Genomic DNA, 23,353 nt, shown 5'->3' on the forward strand with positions numbered 1-23,353 from the left:
CCCAAGGTACAAGGTTTGAGCCCAAACATCTCCTCTAGCCACCAGGTATATTCACCTGGGGCATCACACACACACACACACACACACACACACACACACACACACACACACACACACACACACACACACACACACACACACACACATTCTCATGAATGAAAATGGCAGCTCTTCTTACGAACACCCCCTACCTTCCAATGAATGAAAACGGCAGCTCATTCAGCATACCCACACACCCTCTGCATTGTAATGAATGAAAACAGCAGCATATCCAGCCTTGCCTACACCTCTGCATATGAAAATGTCAGGCACCTTCATCCATGCCTCCTGTAGGCACACACACCCTTTCTAGGCAGCAGCATGTCTAGCACAGATATCCACCCTTGCATCCCAATTCCTGCTAAGGATATGGAAAGAGCTTAGCAGCTGGAAATACATGCATGTTGAACTCTTCAGCTCAATTCCAACAGGCTGTTTCTGTTTCACGGAGTGGACGTCATCATGCACATGATGACATCAGCTCAAAAGCCAGGAAATAAAATAACATTTAAAATAAAACAGCGGGAAATCAGAAATTAATGGGTGCCCTCAGGAATCATGGCACCCCATTATTTGGACCCCAAAATTTGGTAAAAAAATGAGTAATTTGGTACAGTTGGGAGGTATGAAGACAAAATGGATCTATAATTATTGGAAGTACATAACTTTCATAGTCAATCTTATCTTCTCTGTCTGACTTCAATATGTGGGCCAGAGTCCCTGAACATGGAAAAATTCATGGGAGGATCTACGGAAGAATATTCCACAACACAATGGAGCCAAAGCCAGTCCTAGACCTACAGTGAAATGTCCAGCCTGTAGTGAGAAATGCAGGTGTGATGGCCCACTCAAGTAGCTACTGCACAAACATCATCCAAGGGAGTTCTAGAAAAGAATGCCATAGAAGAAGATATTGCTCTAGTAGAATGATCCTTGGGTTTTCCACTCAAAGTCTTGCCTCTCAACATATAAGTAAAGGAAATGCAGTCAAATAACCACTTAGATAATATCACGTTAGACATAGGTCTGCTCAATCTAGACTTTGAAAATGAAATAAACAGCTGGATGGATTTTATAAAGGCTTTTGTCCTGTCCGGGTAAAATCTCAATTATCTTTGCACATCCAAGCAATGCAGCAAATATTAACCCTTGTTTAGAAATTAGGAAATAATACAGGAAGGTGAACAAAACTATTCAAGTTACTCTCAAAAACTACCTTGGGAAGAAAGGAAGGATTGGTACAGAGCAAAACCCTATCATTGTGAAACACCAGATAAGAACAATCTAGAGCTTATAGCCTGGAAATTCTTCTGGCCAAAGTAACAGTGACCAGAAACAAGGTTTTCTAAGATAACAACTTCAGGTCTGAAGTAGCAGATAGTTTTTGAAAGGAGGTCCTGCAAGGACTTGCAATACAAAAGGCAAATCTTGAGGGATGGGAACCTGAAAGGAGGATGCACAAGAAATGCTCCTTTGAAAAATGGCACAGAAAGTTTTAGAGCAGCCAAGTGAACATTATCCCTAACAATATGAAAATTAGATACTTCTGCCAATTGTACCTTGATTGTAGAGAAGGTAGAACCAGTATTAAATAAAATAAAGAACAGACTAAGGGAGCAGAAAAATAAACCCCGAGATTCCGCCCACATGGCAGAATGCCTCCATTTACTCAAATACACTTTCCTAGTAGACTGTGTTGTGTATATTTTGTCTTCATCCAAAAAACATCAGAAAGCTTGGGATGAAGTAAATATTTATGAACAATACAATTCTAAAGTAATTCTCTTTGCTGATGACATATTGTTAACATTATCCAATACAAAAGAGACATTAAAAGAATTAGATATTTTAATTGACACATTTTACAGGACTTCAGGACTCAATAAATCAAAATCAAAACTTGTATTTTTAAATAAAAAAAGAATTGCAGACAAAGGGGAATCGCATTATAGGGAAACAAGAATCTACTTTAAAATATCTAGGAATTGAGTTATGCAAGGGCAATAATGAATTAGTCTCAAAAAACTACAATAATGTCATCAATACAATTAAAATCTCTGTGGAAAAATGGAACAAAATAATATTAATATTTGAAGATAGACTACAGTTTATAAAAATGGTTTTACTACCCAAAATTCTGTATATAGCTTTGGCAACACAACTGTTACCAGAAAGGAATATACTCAAAAAAATAAACTCATGCCTAATAAAATTTTTATGGTTTGCCAAAAGAAAAACAGAATAGCTTTAATACATCATATCAGACCATGAAAACAGGGAGGATTAAACTTTCCTGATATAGAAACATATATAAAAGCATCAATATCTAAAACAATCTCAGATTGGATAAGTCCAAATTATTCTGCAAATTGGAAATAATTACTAACTGTAATATCAATAAATGAATTTGATTTACAAAAACAATTTCAAATAACAGATAAAAACAATTTGCCATGGCACATATTTTGTATAAGTATGCAATATAACATAACTAATCCCACTAAAACTCGTATGATTAATTATTACATTGACCCATTTAGGAAAATTATTAATGCAAATAGAGATTTAAAAATCTGGTTTGATTTTTTAACACCATTCATAGTTACAAAGAGCTATCCACATAAAATATACAGAGAAATAATTAATTCCCGGGAACAGAAAGAATTTGTTTGTTGGTTTCAATGTATTAAAGAACTAAAAGTTCTGGAGATGCAAAAAATAGAAACAACATACAAACTTCCACAAAAAGATTGGTTAACTATGCAAAGCATTCTGATGTATTCGCAAGATTTATGCAGAATAATTAGTAATTCTTCATTTAAAGAAATACCTAAACTTATGAAATACCTATATGAAATCATATATAATGATTATGACATGGGAAATAGTATTTTGAAATTTTACAAGATATTGATAAATTACATAACAACCCCCAAATCCTCATATTGGAATTACATAATAAAAGGACACTTATTACAGCTAACTGAAGAAAGTAAATCAAATATTTTATTATCAATAAAACATACATCCTTTACAAAATACTGGAAAGTTTTTAATTGGAAATGCTTGCAGAGAGCACTCAACTCCAGATAGAATTACTAAAATTAATTATTCCACAAAGGGAATATGTTGGAGGTGTAAGCAAATACACAATGCAGACTAGAATCACATTTCTTTCGACTGTGTTAAAATTAAGCCATTTTGGAATGGTATTAAAAACTTTCTACAAGCTTTATTTAATGAATCGTTTAACTTATCTAAAGCTCTAGTATTATTAAATGTGTACAAAGGTCCTCATTTGAATGAGTCAAATATGTATCTAGTATGGACAATACTTGCAATCTCAAGGAAGTGTATAACAAGAAGATGGAATACAAACACAATACTGACTTGGAATACAAACACAATACTGACTTTGGAAGACTTCTACAGCCTACTGAAGACCACAGGATTGTTGGAAATTAAAATTAAAGAATTAAGGATTCATCCTAAGCCATTTATTAACCATCCATGGAAAAAAGTCTTATCATTGATTGACACTTTTCAATAACTGAACAGATACACTCTAATAACTGGATTGTTATACCTATAAAGTAATTGTATATACTGAGGTCTGTTATAGTGTCAGGCTGATGAAAATAGTGTACATAGTTATTTAAGATGTTATATACAAGTACTATTGAATTTATTCAACTGTATTTGAAAAAATAAAACATTTTTGAGAGAAAAAAAGAAAGCTTAGGATGCCTGGCCATCAAGGGAAATGGAAAAAACAAGTGGTTGACTTGAGGGACTGCAGATTGGGAGGATTCAGACAGCTGGATGAGAAATTAGATCCAGAATGGATCCAGAATCCAAAGATGGTATTGCAAAACAGGCTACAGAAAGGGGAAATACACCTGATCAGGACAGAAGGGAGCTATGAGGATCACAGCTGCTCTGCAATGGACTGCCTTCTGAAGAAACTTGACAATTGGGGAACTGAATGATATGTATATGGAAGACCCCAGAGGCAAAGAATGCAAAAATAGAGTCTCTTGGGTGACTTCCCCCTGAGGTCAGACTGAGGCATAGTAGCTATTGCATTTGGTGTTAGTGGGGAAGCAAAGAGGTCACAACATGGAGTGCCCCAGCAGAGGAAGATCCGAGCTACAATCCTTGGATTCAGAGACCACTTGAGAGGAAGATGAATATTCCTGCTCAAACTATCAGCCAGAATGTTGAACCTCCCTGGAATGCGCATTGCTATCAAACTGTTGAGGTGAGACCGCCCATTGCAAAACACTCATGGCCTCTTGAAAGAGGATAAGAATGTGTTGTTCTACCCTTCTTCAAATACCAGGCAAAAGACATACTGTCAGTCAGGATCAAAATAACAGTGCTGGGGAGGACATCCTAAAAAAAGGCCTGTAATGCATGGAGAGCAGCCCTCATCTCCAGGACGCTGATGTCAATGTTGGCCTCAGAAGGCAAAAACAAACCTTGAACTGCCCTCCATCTGAAATGCCCCCACCCCCAAATCTAAGCCTAGCTAAACTATCTAGCATAACACTAAAAGGTAGGGGAAGAAAAGCATCCACTTTAGATTCAAACTGACTTAGAGAAAATTCTGGTACTTTCATATATGAAACTGACAATTCAAAGCCCTCATTGCTAGAGTGGAAAGGGTATACTTTTTTTTACCCTTTCCATCAAAAGCTCTCTTTTCTCTCCATAGGAACTCTTATACAAATATTTATGAGCCTCAGGCACTCTGTAATACCTGTCTGTGGCTTGGGGCAGGGGAGGCAAAAAATCAATTAAGGGAAGCTCAGAGAAAACATCCTGAACTGAACAAAATCAGGGGTAGGGGTAGGGGCCTGTGCTGTGTGCTAAAAAAAAAAAAAAATCTCCTCTTTCTTTTCTCTGAAATCCCTGACCTTCCCACCTTCCCACTCTCTCTGCATGGTTCAGGAAAAAGAAAAAATCAAAAAAAAAAAGAAGGACTAGAAGAAGGACAATCTGAATCAGAATAAGGAGAATATAATGAAAATCTTCAGCCCGAACTTCAGCTGTAATCAGGTAATGCTCCAATCCCAAGGACTCCTCCAATCCTTCCACCCTCTTATCTGGATAGGGGGCAGAGGATATGGCGCCGGGTCATGCGCTAGTACCACAGCGTAGGCGCTGATCTCAGATCTGATTATGACTTATGACCGACCAACACTTTGGTATTGGTATTCAGGCCGCCGAGAGGTTATGACTGCAGCAATGTGATATGAAGAACATCAGCACATCTACACAAAATGGATATGCTGTAGCATTGGGGTCCAAATGAAGAGATGAACAGTCAGCAAGCAAAGGAGAGGAGTAGTGTTGAAACTTGAATTCATCCTCAAATCTCGGTGAGTACCTTCATGATGTGGAACCTGTTTTCTACAAAATCTCATAAAGGCAACACTGATATATAGTCTGTATTTATATAGTATATACCATGGACAGAAGTAGGTCAAAAATTAAGAGATAGCTGGGTACACAAGACCCAGGATAAAAAAGTTCTCAATTCTGGTAGGTGCACTGATGCCAGAACTGGAAAAAATGATAGTGCAGAATCCTCAAAATATGGAAACATTCCTACAATGGGGCCAGGCCCAGGGGGAAGAAAGAAGTAGCAGTCCACAAAAATCACAAAAACTGATAGGCCAAAGAAGAGCCATAAAGACAATAAAGTGGACTATTGAGGATAAGAAAGAAATTATGTATTGTTACTATTATGTAAAAAGCCCAGAATTTCCAGACACAAGCTATACAAAATGATTAAGGGAGAAATTAGAGGAAAGAAAAATATTTCCACAAGAAAAACTGTCAAAAGCTCCAAATGAAAATTTGTATTCATTAATACAACAGATTTGTGAAAAGCAGTACTTAGATCAAGAAACTTTGATAGGCTTGGAAAAAGAAGCATCTAAGGAGTGCAAAAATATAAACAAAACCAAGAAATATTTGAAAAGTATAAAAAAGAAATATGGACATGGGAAAGAAAGAAATTTGATATGGTCCAATATTTATGCAAAGGAGAAAGACAAAATAATCAATATAAAGTCCAAAGGAACACAGGCTTATTTGTTGTTAAAGTCATAGTGGAGAACTGTAAAAAAGTGGAAGAATCTAAGTATGGCATGGATTGACTATAAAAAAGCATTTGATAGTATCCCACATTCATGGATAAAAGAGTGCTTAAAAATGGGCAAGATGCATCCAACTCTGATCAACTACATTACAGTGACCATGAAACAGTGGCAAACCAGTGGCAACAGTGGCAGACCACATTGTAATTAAGCCATGATAAAGGACAAATGATTATCCCAGGAATGCAGATTCAAAGGGGGGGATATTCCAGGGTGACTGTCACCGCTGCTATTCTGCCTTGCCCTTAACTCATTAAGGAATGGTTAAGGAGAGTTGAATTCAAGCCAAGAGATGAAAGGTTAATATTGGTGGCACAAGATTATGGGCTACATACATGTTGGTCTACAAAGTCCATTGAACATGTGGGAGAAACAGACAAATGTCACTTTTTCTAAACAAAATTGGAAACAGTTGCACACCTCGTTGCTGGTTGCGACATACTAATGGCAGAAGGACTGTATACTGGAAGGCATAGTAATGTGGCAAGACTGCCATGCTGGGGATTGTGCAAACATTATGGTACTGAAGTGGCTGAAAACACTGGAAACATGAGCCACAAAGCATTATAGAAAATGATGAAGTTTGCATCACATGGGATCATCCATTACCAACAGTTCAAAAGATAGATGGTAGAAAACCAGAGTAGCAATGATCAGTGAAATCGCCACACCCAGTGACTACAGCGTACTGTGTAGAGAGACACAAAGTTATAAAATATCAGGATTTTCAAGCAGAAATGAGGGCAATGTGGAGGAAAGATACCCACATAGTTCCAATAGTAGTAGGAGCAACGGGTGTTATAAAAAAAGAGTTTACAATTATATTTAAATATGGTACCAATACATGTAATTTCATACGAATTGCAGAAGGCGTCATTACTGGGCATGTTGTGGGTGCTGCAAGGAGCCCTTTTGGTTGACATCAAAGAGTGAAACAATACTAATTCATGAACTTTATTAGTACTTTGACGTAGGACTGGGGTCCATTCCTGTTGTAATATTAGAAACCCAAACGATTTGGAGAAATTAAAAAAAGTAGGGGAAGAAACAGCACATCCACACAAAAAGGATACACTCTAGCACAGCCATGGATTGAGATGCTGACTGGAATGGTAGCAAACTTGATCTGAGGTATCTGCTGGGCAGCTGGGGATTGCAGGTAGGGGAGGCAAAGCCCAACGAGTTTAAGTCTAGAGGATTTTGACGGTGTTGGATCAAACTGATCTGATACACCACAGGCTGAAGCCAAACAGAGAATACATCAGATCATTTTTTTTAAATCAAATATTTAACAGTTTTGCCCATTCTTGCTTTAATACTTACACTTAAAATGCTCACCAGCACCAGTTAGCATTGTCAGCCTACAGCTCCTGGTTTTCAGGCTCAGTTCCCAGATTAACTTGCTTTCTGTGTGGAGTCTACATGCCCTCCCTGTGATCGTGCAGGTTTCTGATGGGTGCTCCAGCTCCCAGCCACATCCTAAATGCACACAGCAATATGAACTGCTGAGCCTCCAAACTGCCTACAGGACACACGGAGTTACTGTGTGCAACTTGAGAATGACTGGCATCCCATCCAGGACTGTCCCCTGTTATACTCTCATTTCTCTAAGCTGACCCAACAGCCCTTACCAGGATAAAGCACATGCTGAAAATAAATCAATGCACAGGATATGGGATTTTAAACTGCAATGCAGTCACAAAATAGACCATGCAAACAAATGAACTGTAAATGTAAGTTTAACTCACAAGATTAAACCTATCAGCTGATAACTACCTTTAATCTGCACTCCTTTATTTGATTCTGTTACTCTCTGTTTGCCTACTATCCCTGTATCAAAGCAATTCAGTTAAACAGTGTTTTGGTCAACAGTGAAATAAAGTGCTTGCCCATAGTGGGTTCACTCAAAAAAAATTACTATACACGTATATATGTTGTTATTTGACTTTAACTACATATTGTACAACTTGAAATATTATTTAAACAAATTTAAAATGTGAACTTACCTGCAAGTACAATAACAGCAAGAGGTATACCTACAGCTAGACCGATTATACGTTTTTTTTTCTCCTTATCCTCCTCATCTGTAATAGAAAAAAAAGTCAATAAGAAAAAACAGAGATGATACATCATATTCCTTTACTTTCTAACCCAATTACTTTGTGGACCACCTGGAAAGCACTACCACTTAGCTACCACTTCCCAATGTAAACCACTGGAGTCCTGTTTCAATATCAATAATTACCACTAATGTAGCCATCCTTCTAATGGGAAGTCAACTTCATGAAAACCATTATGAATTACACTGCAGCTACACAAATCATTGACAATTAGTACTCAGCTGTGAAGCAGAAATGAGGGATTACCCCAGTTCTTTCTGTGTTGTATGGGATTTTTGAAGCCTTCTGGAAAAATACAGTTGTGTATGTAAATTTACCATAACAGTACATGTTTGAATGATCACTGCTGCAGTAGCCTTAGCTGTGTGGGTTATATCCTGCCAAGGATATAACAGTCAGCCAGCTTCCAAAGCTTCGTGGCACCTGTGTGCCCAAAATTGTCCATGTGCCCAGTCAGCTCAAGCAGACTTAAAAAAAGGTTTGTATGCCAAGCCCTTCAGAGCTTTCCCGCCAACAGAGAAATGGTCTCTGAACCCTGAATGAACAATGCTAGGAATAGCAAAAATATATATTCACACCCTGGCATATACTCACCAAAAAAAAGGGGGGTGGAGGGAGGGAGGAAGTGGCCACTACAGCAGTGACTACAACAGTAGATGTCTGAATGATAAGTTCAACTTACACAAGTGTACTATGTTCTTCATACTGATCACTGCTGCAGTAGCTTTAGCTATATGGGGAGATTACCAGAGCTAGCTACATCTGGAAGGTGGGAGAATGGCCCTAAGCAAAGCTTGATCTAGGCCTAGAGAAGCAATCAATCTTGTAATGCCTTGTAAATGTATGTACAGAGGAACAAGCTTCTTTTTCTAGAATACTTCTAGAATCCAATCCTTTCTGAGCAGCCAAAGGTGAAGACAAGGTTCTACCTGGAAACGTTTTGTTGTGGTGAGTATAAAAAAATATTAAGCGCATTAGACAACCATTTGGAAATATGCATATTTTAACACTGGTGTTCTCTTCTTATCTTAAGAGATGAAAAATTGATCCAAAGATAGAAAAAATGTTGTAGTGTCAAAATAGTACCCAAGCTGTCTGCTGACCTCCAAGGTATGCAGCAGCCTTTCTTTTGGTTTTCTTTTCTGAACCCAACAATGAGGGAGACTAACTGTAATACCTATTTAGGCATGAAAGGATTCATTCTCAAAGAAACCCAGTCTCTGTGGAAAATGAGATAGGGATGACTCACCATAAGAGTTTGCAACTCCAATACTCTTCTTTTAGAGGTCAGAGCAATTAGTAAAACAGCTTTCCATGCTAAGAATCTCAAGTCATATTAGCTGATTCATACTGGGCAAGTGCTGGCTTCTCTAACACAAGATTAAAATATATTACGGATGGGCCATTGATTTTCTTGGAGGTCTCTTATGCAAAGGCCCTTTCAAAAACATTTTAACATGAGAACACATTGAAAGAGGAGGATCCATGGGCAGAAATGCTGAACTGGACAATAAATGAACTTTGCTGGAGGAGTAAGAAAGGCCATAGGATAGTAACTCACAAAAGTATTGGAAAACCAGAGAAGTAGTCCTGAATAGGTGCCTATTTTTTGTTGGGACCAACTAGAAAGCTTTTTCCATTTTATAATATATTATTTTTAAGTAGCAGGCTTTCTTACCACCATTAGTATCTGATGCATGTCCTCAGTAAACAGATACCTAAACAGAATTAAGACCCCATCATCTAGGCAGTCAGCTGAAGTTGACTGGGTTCAGGTTGTATCAAAACACCCCTGTTTGTGTCTGAGCAGATCCATTCTGTGAGAATGCTTGTGGTAATTACCACTGGTCATTTACAAAAGCAGGGAAAACCATTGTTGCCTGGGCCTGAAGGGAATCAGTACAGTGATCTTGAGGGATTCCTTTGGAATCTTCAGAAGTACCCTCAATATCAGGGGAAAGTTGAAAGAGAAAAAGCATATAAAAAGTTCCTATCCAAGGGAAGGAAAAGGCATCTGACAGGCCTTCTTGCATGAATTCCTGAGCAAAATTTTGCTATTTGATTGTTCAGACAGGAGGTAAAATAGTCTACTTAAGGAACTCCACACAGATTGATCAAATTTTGGGAGACCCCTTGATCTAGTTTCCATTCATGAGGGTCTGGATTTGTCTCATTTGGCTTGCATGGCACATAATTTTGCTTTGATGAAATGTAGGATGCCTGTAAAGTGAGAATGTACTGTAACGCTATATCCCAAGCTGATATGACTAGTCTGCAGAGGATACGACCTGATTCACCCTTAGTGATGCAGCACAAGACTGTGGTATTGTCTAATTGAAGAGGTCCAGTGCACTAAAGATGACATGGGGAAGGAAAATGCTTTGCTCAGGGCAAGCATCTCTAATATGTATGTGTTTGCATCTGTCCTTGGTGTCCCACACAACTTGCACTTTTATCCATCTTGAAACTGCTCCCCAAGCAAAGTCCAAGGCATTTGGGGTGACTGAATGCTTTGGAGCATGGAGGGAGAAGGGGAGACCTGGAGTTAGGTAAATGTGCTAGCTCCACTAAGTGACTTCTCTTCTGACAAACTGTAGCAATGGATTTGAAAAGGTAAAGAATTTTGGTGCTGGGATCAGACAGACATCAGATACCACTGTATCTTTCTCATGTGCAGTCCTGCCAGGGGTAACATGAGAATCAGATGTCTTGAGACCCAAAATCCTGAGGAATTCCCTCTCAGTGACCACAGTGGAAAACCTCAGAAATAGATCTATAAATACATCTACTCTTTCCTGTGGGGAAAAAAGCATGACACCTCCATTCAAAAACATAACATCCTAGGAACACAATATTGTGTAAAGGAGCCAAAAAAAACTTTGGAATGTTCTCTTAGAATCCCAGCTTGAGTAAGAGTTCTCTCACCCAAGTAAGAGATTTCTGACACTTTCAGAAAGACTCTGAAAAGATAAGGCAGTCCTCTAAATATGGAACAATGTGGACACCCTGTAGCCTGCAATGAGCTACAACTGGAACCAGACACTTCAGTGTGGTGGATAGTGCAAAGGGCAAGACAGAGAACTGATAATGTGATCCAAGCACACAGAATCATATAAAACAATTGAGGTCTGGATAAATAGGCATGTGATGAGCGTTTTTTAAATCTAGTGTTACCATGAAATCTGAAAGAGAAAGAAGATGCAACAGGTTGTGAAGTGACATTTTCATCTTAGGCAATATCACAAACAGGTTTGGTAAAGAAGGCAAGGTCCAGAATTGGTCTCCAAGCATTTTGCTTCTCTGGAACTAAATATCCTTGAATTTAAACCCTTCCCAACCTGGGATGGAGGAACCTGTTCTGTCACTATCTTGGACAGCATGTTTTTAAGTATGGTAGGGGAATCTGGTCTGGTGGATGAGGAACTTCCTCCTGAAAGGACAGAATTCCTCCCAATGCTATCTATAGCCTTGATGAATTATCTTCAGAACCCTTTTATCTGAAACCACATGTTGCCAAAGAGAAAAATGGAGATTCAGACTTTCTGGAAAGGAAAAAAAAGTGTCTGTCAGGGTGGGTAGGGGAAGTCGGGTCCCATAAAAAGTCATTTTGACTTGATGGACTGTTCTTGGTTTGGAGGGGGGACAGAATTTCTTTTTTGGCAACTCCCCCACAACACTGGCTGAGGGGTTAGAGAATCTTACAACATTTTAAATAGAGAGTTTAAAAATCTTAAAGATTCTCTAGGTTAACTTACCCTTTTCAAGCACACTTTTTGATAACCATTGCAGCAAAGGAACATAAATCTAAATCTAAATTTAAAATCTCACTTTTCACACCATCTGTCAGATTCTGACAACCCAGCAAGGCAAACCTCCTTAAAACTGTACTACTGGCCATAAACCTGGGAGTAGTATCAACAGAGCCATACACACTGTAAAATAATGAGTAGTGACATAAAATGGTGGAAACAAATTTAAAGCAATTTTTTCCTCACAAGAAGAAACTGCAGACAAAATATTCCTCCTACTTTCACAAGTACTCATAGTAAAGTCATACATGAGCCTCAGTATGCAGAATTCTGAAAAGCAAAGTTGCAGAAGCATACACTTTTTGCCTGTACTTTCAATAATCTTCACATTCTTATTAGAAAGAGTAGGATTGGAATTAACCCCATGTTTGGTAGCAGTAGAATTTACTAAAGCTATAGCTTCTGGGTCTGGTTTGGGAAGTGCATAATAACATTAAGACTGAGAAACTTTATACATTCTATCTGCCTTTTTAGGGACTGCAGGCTGACTATCAGGATACTGCAGGCAGTGGCAGACATCTTCAAGGGCTGATAAAACTTGAGGAACGTGTGAAGGTCTTTAACAGCTCATAATGCTTTGAGAGGAACTGAGAAACCTCAGTGAACTCCACTTGAAAACAGGGTGGAAGGTGGGTATAATGGTTAAGGTGTTTACCTTACAGACACAAGGTGCAAGGTTTCAGTTTCACATGAAGTAATTGGCTAGGCTTAGAAATGGCCCACAAGGGCAGTTAGCCTAGTAGTAATCTATGAAACTAAGAACCTACAAGCCATTCTGTAAACAGTCACAGAAAAAGAGACCCCCTCTCTCCACCCAGAGATAATCAGAAACTGAGCTCCTCAGAGTTTGGATCAGAAAACTGGAGAAAACCATGTATCCATCCTTTAATCTGTCCCTTTCAAAAAGGTTTCGAAAAAGAGGTTTCCCTCTTTTACCAGAATCCACCCTTTGAGGAGGATCAATAAGCCTGAAGTAAACCCAGAGTCAGACTCCATCAACTACTCCTGTTTAGGGAAATTTGAGGTGTATATGCGTTTAATTCTGGTTCTTTTTGACAGCAAAAATGGGACAGGAAACAGTGTTAATGGCGGCAGCAGCTTCCCAAGCAATTGCCACAAAATTCTGACAAAACAGGGAAGCCTTCCCTGTTCCCTCAACCAGGACTGATAAATCTCACTCTTTCTTACCCACTAGGGAGACCCCAACTGCCGTAGAGGACATGGCTAATCCCCAGTCCATAGTGGCTGTAGGTGCTATTCCAGAGGTATCTGGGATTACAAAAAAAAAAAAAAAAGAGTGGTCTGAGGAACAAGCTACGGCTGCAGCAGAATCACACACCTGAGGCTGAGATGAATTGCCAGCCTGCTATTGTGGCAAACATGGTTTGCTTAACTTTTCATATTTTTGAGGCTGGCAGAAAGATCGACCATGAGACCAGCAGTTTCTTCCATGTTCAAGCCAAAAATGGTGCCTCTTTTCCCACGAAAAAAATCAGAAAAAGACGGCAAAAATTCAGTCTTTAAAAAGTCACTTTTTTCACACAAACACAGTAAAAAACACTTTAAAACACTTTTCCAGACCCAAAAAGTAAGATAAACATAACTTAGCCACAGAAAACATGTTTTTCAATTACTTTAAACATTTTTTTAAACTGACAGGAAAAAAAGTGTACTCTCGTTTACATATACAGTCATATCTTGTGGCAGTCCATAAAACACACTCCTGGCTTAAAAAAATATATATTTTTAAAAAAATAAAAGCAAACAATATTATAATGAGAAAGGTTTTTCCCCAAAGACAACACATGCACTGCAGTGATGTAACATCACAAGCTGACAGTCTCTCCCCAAAAGCCCGCAAAGCAGTGCTATTCAAAGGTGTCAAAACCTGTCTTTTTTTTGTCAGCTCAGCTGAAACTGACTGTCACAAGTGGTACTGGTGTCAAAATGGACAGCAGCAGCAGGTTTTTGAATAGTAATCAAAATTTAAATAGCTACAAAGAAAAGATGCATACCCCAAACCCAAGACCGATGAAGCATTAGAACATCTGGTTATGCCAAGTGCCTGATCACAACAGGCCCAAGGAGCTTTATACTGCCAAGAAAGGAAAGCACCCAGAGGCCAATCTTAGATCTATCAAAGTTAAACAAGTTCCTACACATTCCCAAAATTCATTAAAAGGTTCAACAAAGTATCAGTTTAAAGGTATGCACACTTATGCAACCAGCTTATTGTACGTTTTTTATTTTTTATATTTTTTCCCTTAACAGATTTGTTTGATTTTCACTTGAATTGTACAGGTTATAGGTCACATTAAAGGTGGGAAAAGTTTTGAAATGATTTATTGTGGTCTCATTTTTTTATATCACAAAAACCTGGCATTTTAACAGAGGTATGTACAATTTCTATAATCACTGTATACAAGCTTTATCTGCGTAGCTCTAAACTATTCCTTCAAATCAGGTAATTGTAAACAACCTTGATCTATAAGGAGGATCAACTTAGCCCACATAATTTTTATCCTCTTCACCACCCAGTTAAATTTCTTCAACTCTGTTACTGTCCAAATCTAGTTGATATGCTTGTCCCGTATATAAAATTAAAGGAAATAAACATTTTCACTGCTTGTATCTTATTGTCCCTATACAGTTTTTTTAGGTTTTGTATGTTTTTAGTCTCTGCCAGGGTTGCCAGATTTCCAATCTTGCTAGCAGGGACACCGGCAACTGAAGACCAAAAAAAAAAAAAAAAAGGTCTTTCACAGTAAGTGAAGACCAAAAAAAAAAAAATGTCTTTAATGCAGAACACAGTGTGTGTTCCACATTAAAAGCAGCTCTATTTCTTTTTTTTTTTTTTTTTAGCTAAACACGGAGCTTCTCGTGTTTAATGCGGAACACTGCAGTTCTGCATTCAACAGAAGTGGCTCCGTATTTACCAATTTTTTGATTGGCCTGTATACCGGCATACAGGCCAATCAAAAATCACTAAACACAGAGCTACTTCTGTTTAATGCAGACCAGAAGATGCTCCGTCTTTAGCGATTTTTGATTGGCCCATATGCCAGGTATACGGGCTAATCAAAAAAAAAAACAAAGCGGAGGCTGGTCGGGATTTAAACCGGCAGGGCGGGACTCAGGATCAGGTTGCTGATCACGGGACAGTCCCGCCCAAATAGGGACGTCTGGCAACCCTGGTCTCTGCTCATATATCCTCCTTAGCTCCTATAACAGAAGCTTTTCTAATCTGTACTCCAAATTACTTCATTTTATTGTGTCCCTATAAAAAATGGGTACTGCTGAACCAATTTTTGTGTGGGTACATAATTTAAAGCTATAACCTTTGTTTTATCTTCATTAATTTTATATCCCAAAAAAACTTTAAGCCATCTCACATTGTTTCACAACACTGAGATGCCCTTTTCTGGATTTATCAAGTGCAAAATAATAATAAAACTCAATGCCAAGAAATGCATTTCTTGATTGCCATACCAATTGTATCCTTGAATTTCTGAGTCAATAACAGTCTTTGTTAATGGCTCTAAATATTTACCAAATAAAGTGGAAAGAAGATCGTCCTGTCTGGTGCCTCTGTTCAAATACAACTTATAAGACAAGAACCCACCCATTTTAATTCTTGCCTCTAATCCTTCATTTATCCCCTTAATAAACCTAATTAATGTGTCAGGGAATGCAAATGTTTCTATTGCCCTATTCAAAATCCCACCTTTCTCTGTCAAATACTTTCTCTACATCAAGAACACTGTCATTTTCCCCAACATAAAATAACACTGTCATTTTCCCCACATTCTCCTTCCCCCTGAATCATAGTTTTATTAGTGTTGTCAAATGTTTGCGTCCCCTCCACAAAAAACACATGGAACCATATCTATCAATTTTAGCAGAGCATTTGCCATTCTTTTAGCTACTATAGACACTATTAACAGTTTAATACTGTAATGGGTTTATATGAAGCAGGGTCTGTGGGTCTTTACCATCGAAGGGTAATATGGCCACTGCAACTTTCTTCCAAGGTGTCGGTGCTTTCCCTCCTTTTAAAATACTGTTAAACAGAATCTTTCGGACCTTTATCACTTACTTCCCTTCTCACCTCCAAACTTCCACAGGAATACCATCTGTTCCTGGAGATGTTACTGCATATTGATTATGCATAGTTAAGACAGGAGGAGATGAGAAAGTTTGAGCCTCATCTACCTATAATCTTTGCATAATTAAGTCTTCTACAAATAATGTAATTTGTGCTTCTTGATTTTCATATTTCTCTGTTTCTTTTAATACAAATTTTAATAAAATTTCTGAAATATCTCTAACTTCTCTATAGGATCTCTTGTAATTTTTCTTGTCAAAGGCTTCCTAAGTTAGGTGACAACCCTTTCTACTGTCTGCTGCTTAAGTCATCATCCTAAATGTTTTTGTTTATTGTTTTATAGTCATACACTAGGCTAATGATCACCAGGGTCTAACACAGACAAATAACTGGTGCCAAGTCACAGACTAAAACTAAGTGCCAAGAAATGCATTATAGTACAACTTGGGAAATCTATTACTCAGTGCTACCATACCCAATTGTGTCCCTCCGTATCACTGGCATTTATTAGGAGGGGGCAGGTTAGTGAAGAGGTTTTTAGAGATTATGTGGGTGGGGTGCTATGTTAGAGGCAGACATTAGTGCCCAAACTATCAAAGACATTGGAGCTAGACCCAGAGTAAATTTCCAATTTTCTATTCACTGGTCAAGGTTACCCTTAAATAGGGTTAAGGATGAACTATGCTTGACATGGATTAGTAACATGTTCCAAAGCATGGGGATCTTTTGAGACACATCTGTCTTGACAAAATGTCTTATGCCACAAGCAAATTTAAATCTTTGCATCTAGTGGTTCTGATACTGTTTGTTTTGCAGATGTGAAAATGGCCTATCACAGCTCGATCTCAAGATGCCTTGTATGCCAAGCACAGAAAGTCTCTCAGTAACTTGTAGGAGACAGTACAGAAGGTGATCTGTATAGGACAGTGTGTTTATATGCTGGATTCTCCTGGTAATGAACCTTTGTGGGCATTCCAGCTGTTGCATGTTTGGTCAGGTACATGCTGAAGAGGAGATTATAGTCAATGATGGGTCTGGTAAGCATCGAACAAAGTGGCACTGTGATGTGTGCTGCCTTTGAGGTTTTAGGCAGAACTGTAGAAAGCCTAATTGTTGTCTTTAGCCTGTGCGGCTAACTTGACATTGTAAACTGGCCTTGCTGGACTTCATCAGTCCTCTAAGTTTTTAGTTTAGTTTAATTAGAGTCCCTGTCATTATGCGAGTTGCACTTCCTGCTTTTGGCCATGGCGTTTCTCCTTTTATTATATACTTTACTAAGGTTAGGATCACATCAGTGTGGTTTGTTAGTGTTTGTTTTGGGACTACTTCCAGTAGGTACAGCAGCTTCTAAACAGCCATTTACAAGGTTGTACAGGATCTCTGAACAATTATGCATAGATTATTGTTGCACTTGATAAATCCAGGGTTGAGACAGGCAATTAATTTTGATAAACTATCACTTAATAGGGTGCAATTTGCTTTGGAATACTCTACAACTGTTACAAGGTTTGCTGGGATTAGAGTTGATATTTACTTTTAAGGAGATATTATTGTGGTCTGATCTCACCAGTGGGGATGTGACAAAGAGGTGGGGTAAGGGTAGGGGTGCAACAATCTTCCATACTGGTGAGGAGCAGGTCCAGTAGGTTTGAACCTCTAGTGGGTGTGTGCACTATCTGGTCAAGTGGGGTATTTGTATTACTAAAGGCCAAGTATCCTCATGTCTGCTAATACAAGGTGGTATATGTTTGTCAGTCCATATGGAGTAATTACAGTGTTATGCTTGTTGCTAATATAGATTGAGACTCCTACACCTTGTGTTCCTGTCTGTGCAGCTAATGGTCTAAGTGTATGGAAGGCACTGAAGCCTTGCACAGATGTTGTACTTTCTGCGGACTGAAACCATTTCAAGGTAGAAGCACAAATGCCTACACTCCCCAGAGTGAGGAGAGCTTGTAAGGTGTTGAGTTTCTTGTTTAGGCTCCTAGCATGAAAAGTAACACCTTTAGGTTTCTTTGGGTTTTATTTCCTGTGTTGGTAGGTTAGTCAATTTGGCATTGCCTGAAAAGGCTCTAAGGGAGTGGATTAAGTTTTAGACAATATTTCAGAAGACTAGACGAGACAGGTGCAGATCATCCTTTGCAAAGCAATGCGGTCGGTTAACAATATCCTTCCACACTGACAAATGCTGAATCCCTCTGGAAAGACACCAACCCTCTATAAAGAGACCAGAAACTAAACCAACTGTTGAAGTCCATCATTTTTTGTCCACACTGCGGCATCAACCTTGGTGAAAGTAGAATGCTGCTCAGTGCAAGGCACACACCTGTCTGAGACACATTCAGAGACATCAGTATCTCTCTTTATATAGCCCAGAGAAGTCTCAGATTGTTAACATGGACTAAGATAGACGCATACTGGTACTGCACTCTAGAGTTATCATAAATAGTTGCATAACAGCAATCTTTCAAAACTTATGCACATTATTCAAATGATCCCATATTTTCTCTTTAGCAGTCTGCAGTGGCTTCTCCTCTTGTTCTGAGTCTCCTTACATTCTACAATATTTCAAACTTGGTCAGCCCCTCTAATTTCCTATTACTTCTTAACCATATATTTCTCCTTTATTTATATCTGATTTTTAAACTCCATTTTCAAGGTCCTGTGAAATATTTTTATCTAGTTCAGTCCAGTTACTGTACCTTGAGAAATATGCAAATTCAATCTGAGTTCCTACTACTGTATTCACATCTTCCATACCAAATATTTTCATAAATTTCTTCAGAAATCTACTCTCATACTTTCCTTTCGAGGTCCCCCTGGTACATTCTCAGTATTACAAATAAAGTTCCAGTCCCCACCTATAAGTAATATCCACTGTTGATTTCTCCCAAATTTTAATTAAGTTCCATAACAGCAGTTTTTGGACTATAAACACTTGCCACCAATATCTTCCTCCATTATCTTGCTAATAGCCCCTTCTACCAGACATTTTACCATTATTGTATTTTTTTCATTCATTTTCCATTACTATTGGAACCCATTTAGCAATTAGTATAACTACTCCCCTTTCCTCTGCCCTTTTTATTCTGCAGAATATTCACCCCGAAATCCTGAAAAATGTACATGTTCATTTCCTTTCAAGTGCATCTCCTGCAATACTGCCATTTACACTCTACATTTCTTAATATAGTTCACTGCTGTTTCCCTTTCTTTATATCTGTAAGGCAATTTATACTCCAAGATAATATGGATACAGTAGCCATTATGATAAGTTATTGTTCCCCTTAATATACATGGCAGTTTCTTTGCATGTGTATTTCCATATTTGTCTTACATGTACACAATAGTGTTGACAGGCTGATCTTTCAGTTTCTACTCATCTCAGTTTGAGCCTACACTGCATTTAAACTTCTTGTTTAATGAAAACCTTAAAACAAAAATTTAAATACACTTTCAGAACACTCCCATCCCCTACCAACTTACAACACACAAGTATGCACATTTTCAAAATTAAAGTTTAACCCTCCAAACAGGAAATGTCCAAAATCAACAGCTGCATCCACAGGCATTACCTAACCTAAATTATGGTTACTCATACTAAAGCACAGATTGTAGCCCATGTTCCCACTTGCACTGGCTAGTGTCTGTTCTTTTCTTATTTCAAGTCTCCTCTCATATATACAAGATGTTTTCTGAAGGTATACAATGTGTTTAATGCTAAGAAAATGCATTGGCTATGTTTAATTAAAACCAAATTATACACTGTTCTAAAAATGGCCTGAAGTAAGCAGGCTTCAAGGGAGACTGATATTCACTTCCCATAACTTCAAACCTTTACATTTTGCACTTCCTCAGCAGACAATGCTCAGAAATCTCAGGATCAATTGCTTGCACTTGCAGACAGCTAATTTCTATGTAAAAGTAGTCAGCAATGAAGGGATAAAACAGCTAACATTGCTGCAGATGCATGAAGGAATATTTGTAAATTCCACTCAGAACAGAATGTACAACTGCTTTCACCTGCAGACTTCTAGACTTCCACTGAGAACTTTTGCTAATGGAAAAACATAAGGCAATATCTTTGCAAATGCAAAGAACTTGGCTTTCATCACTTTATTTTTCAAGCCTACTTGCTTAATAGAGATTGTTTTAATTCTACATAATCAATGCACTCCATCCCACTAGACCAAGATCACTGGATATTAACTTAATCTTTCTTCTGCCCAGCCATTATTCTTGTTAAACTGCAAAGCTTACATTTCCTACTAATAAAATACTTGTTTACTTTAGGGTCTACCATACAAGTCACTAAAAAAACTCCTGACATATTTAAAATATCCTGATATAGACTACATAAAACTGCTTTAGTATAAAACACATTTATATCCTGAACAGTTTTAAAGAAATACTAACAAAAACTGCTTTACTTGCAGTTAAGGGGTATACACTTTACAGTCCACCTACAAGTTTAACAAAGTCAACAGAAGTCCAATCTTCCTCTTTTTCTTATAAGGCCATATTTTACAGATGTGACTGATGCTTTAGTCTTACATTTATTCATTAATTTCAGTATTGCTCCATCTCCCAATTCCAGACTCTGGTTTGAGACCAAGATACCCCTGATTCTTCTAGTCAATTCCTATGATTTTATGTCTCTCAAGCATTTCCCTTTGGAAGATTGGGAAGTATTCATTGGCAAAGTTTCTTTATGAGCTTTACCAACAGAAGAATGAGAAGCAGAGTTCCCCTTCTGTTTGATGGCTCAATTTTAGTGGCACATAATTTGGTACTTCTTTCTTAGCTTGTTGTACATCAAAAATTACTTTGTTCATCTGGGGGAAATTCTGAAAACAAATAGATACAGCTGTTCGACTCTCGCAGCTGACTCTCGACATTCCTTGATTGCTGGGATAAATTTATTCACTGTAGACTATGCAGAATAGAAGCAATCATTTTCCACAAATACACTATTGTCACTAGGTTTTAATACTTTGCCCTTCTGCCACACTTATCAGAATCAATTGTTTCTGCTGGGATGGTTCCATCTTTACTAATACAGTTCTTGGCTGCTTTCAAATGGACAGGTTTGGAGTATATATACAATGTGCCCTTTCAATTAACAAATCCTGTTGTGCAATACCAGTCTAATTGCTTATGTGTGCTTTCATAAAATTAATAGAGTCTATTCCTTCCACTTTCTCTGGTACAGCAGAAAATCTCAGGTTGTCTCTGAGTACTTTGTCTTCTAGTTCTTACCATTTTTAAAACAGCTCTTCTCGAGAAGTCTCATACTCAGACACCCCTTTTCTTCATTTCAGCCTTTTTTTTGCAATTTTATCAGTTCATCTGAATAGCTAGTCAAAGCTTCTATTTTTCCAGCCTTTCATTATTTGAGCCTACATATTCTTTTATTGTTTCATTTATTTTAATTACATTTGAATACATTTAAGTTTTTCTTCTAAATTACTGGAAACCATCTCTTGTACCAAAGCAGAAGCGTGAACTGTTTTTTGCCTAACAGCTGCAGGATTCTTCAGAGAGTGTTTTCTCTTCACCTCTTCTGGCTGACTTTATTTCATATTCATCATTAGAATTTGGGACATCCTGTCAAGGATCTCACTAACTGGTCAGCTTCCAAAGCTCTGGGGCACCTTCCTCATTCCCTAGTCAGTATTTGGCATGAGAGAGCAGGATAAACTCAGGGGCTATGATGCCAAGAATTCAAAACGTTCTTGCCACAGAAGCATATGTTCTTCTGTGGACTTTAGAAAATGAACCATTCCCTAATATTTTTTGAAAGATGGACAGTTTAAATCCATTTAAGGGATTACCTTCCAAAAAATTAATATTTTTGAAGATTGTCTGTTTTTTGTCTAAAACTTGTATATTATCTAGAATGAAGTTTTGTTTTACTGGTTGTCACTAAACCTAAGGCAAAATGTTTTAGCAATCCTGACAGTTAATCATTTGTTAGAATTTTTTTTTTCATTTGACAGTTTGTTTTATGTTCCACTGTTTCCTTATTTTTTTATGAGAAAAAAATGTGATGCTGGTCATAACAATGTTGTGAAAGTCTGGGGTTGCCATATTTGTTAACTGTCACTGAAAAAATAATTACATCAGTTATTCTAACACTGACTGCTAATTTCTGCCATCTGCTTGTCAAGACACCATTTTTGGCTGACAGAAGTTTGAGTCCCCTGTGGAGAGGTTCCTTAATTATTTTGACCATTTGATGGATAGGCAGATTTTTGTTTCTTGTGGGATCCCCTTATAAGTTCTCCTTTTCATGAAAGTGTCTAACACATTTCATTGCTGGGGTCATGGTGTTTGGTGGCTGTCACTGATGGCTTTTACTTCTAATTTAAACATTCTGTGAGATGGTAAAACTTTCCCTTTCAGTCTGTTTTCTGTCAGGCAGCTTTTATGGTTAACATACACTCATGTTTCCCTGTGAGAATTTCCTATTAATTTTTTACTCGGGGGGGGGGGGGATTTTATCAGTTTTGGCTCTTAAGGGTTGGACCGGGGTGTATGTAAACCAACATTCAACTCAAACATTACATTTTCAGGAAGGAGGTATGACAGACTCTTCAAGGCTCTTGTCAAATCTTGTCTAATCACTTGTCAGGCTCACTTGGTGGCTAGGACATGGACCAGAGTTTTGGTAAAGCACAGTTGTGCACACTTACCATAAATAAAGATGTTGGAGCATATTCACCATTGAAGTCCTAACTTGTGGGCTTTCTGGCTGAAGCCCTTGGTCAGCCCGACTACTAGATAATTTTCTCCTCCTCCTGAGGCCAGTGGGTGCTCTGTCCAGTGTCAAAATGTCTGGATATAAAGGGAGTCAATTGGCACCATGACCTCAGTACTTTCTTGCCACCATCAGGTATGACCCCCCCCTAGCATGGAAGGTCAGGGGCCTAAGCCCATAGACTCCAGAATGTGCATCAAGGAGGAAGGAGCAGCCTGGAATTAATGACCAAGCCTATCCCATAAGCAAGAGAGGAAAGAGGGAGGGAAAGCATGCTGCAACAGTGAATGCACTCTAATATCTACACTTATGTCAAGTCTACACAACTATACTAAGTTCTTTGTGTTTCACTG

The 23,353-nt window shown here is 38.1% G+C and overlaps 1 protein-coding gene across 1 annotated transcript in view; it reads right to left on the bottom strand.

The window, feature by feature from the left end:
• The window catches only part of LOC122806050 (complement receptor type 2-like), a 467,293-nt gene that overhangs the window by 224,673 nt on the left and 219,267 nt on the right, over window positions 1-23,353 (bottom strand). The window contains exon 5 of the mRNA XM_044076290.1: window positions 8,213-8,290. Within this exon, the coding sequence (XP_043932225.1) occupies window positions 8,213-8,290 (78 nt within the window). The remainder of the gene's footprint in view (window positions 1-8,212; window positions 8,291-23,353) is intronic.

The sequence above is a fragment of the Protopterus annectens genome, chromosome 7.part0, assembly GCF_019279795.1.
Source record: "Protopterus annectens isolate FY-2018-M chromosome 7.part0, PAN1.0, whole genome shotgun sequence".
Lineage (NCBI taxonomy): Eukaryota > Metazoa > Chordata > Ceratodontiformes > Protopteridae > Protopterus > Protopterus annectens.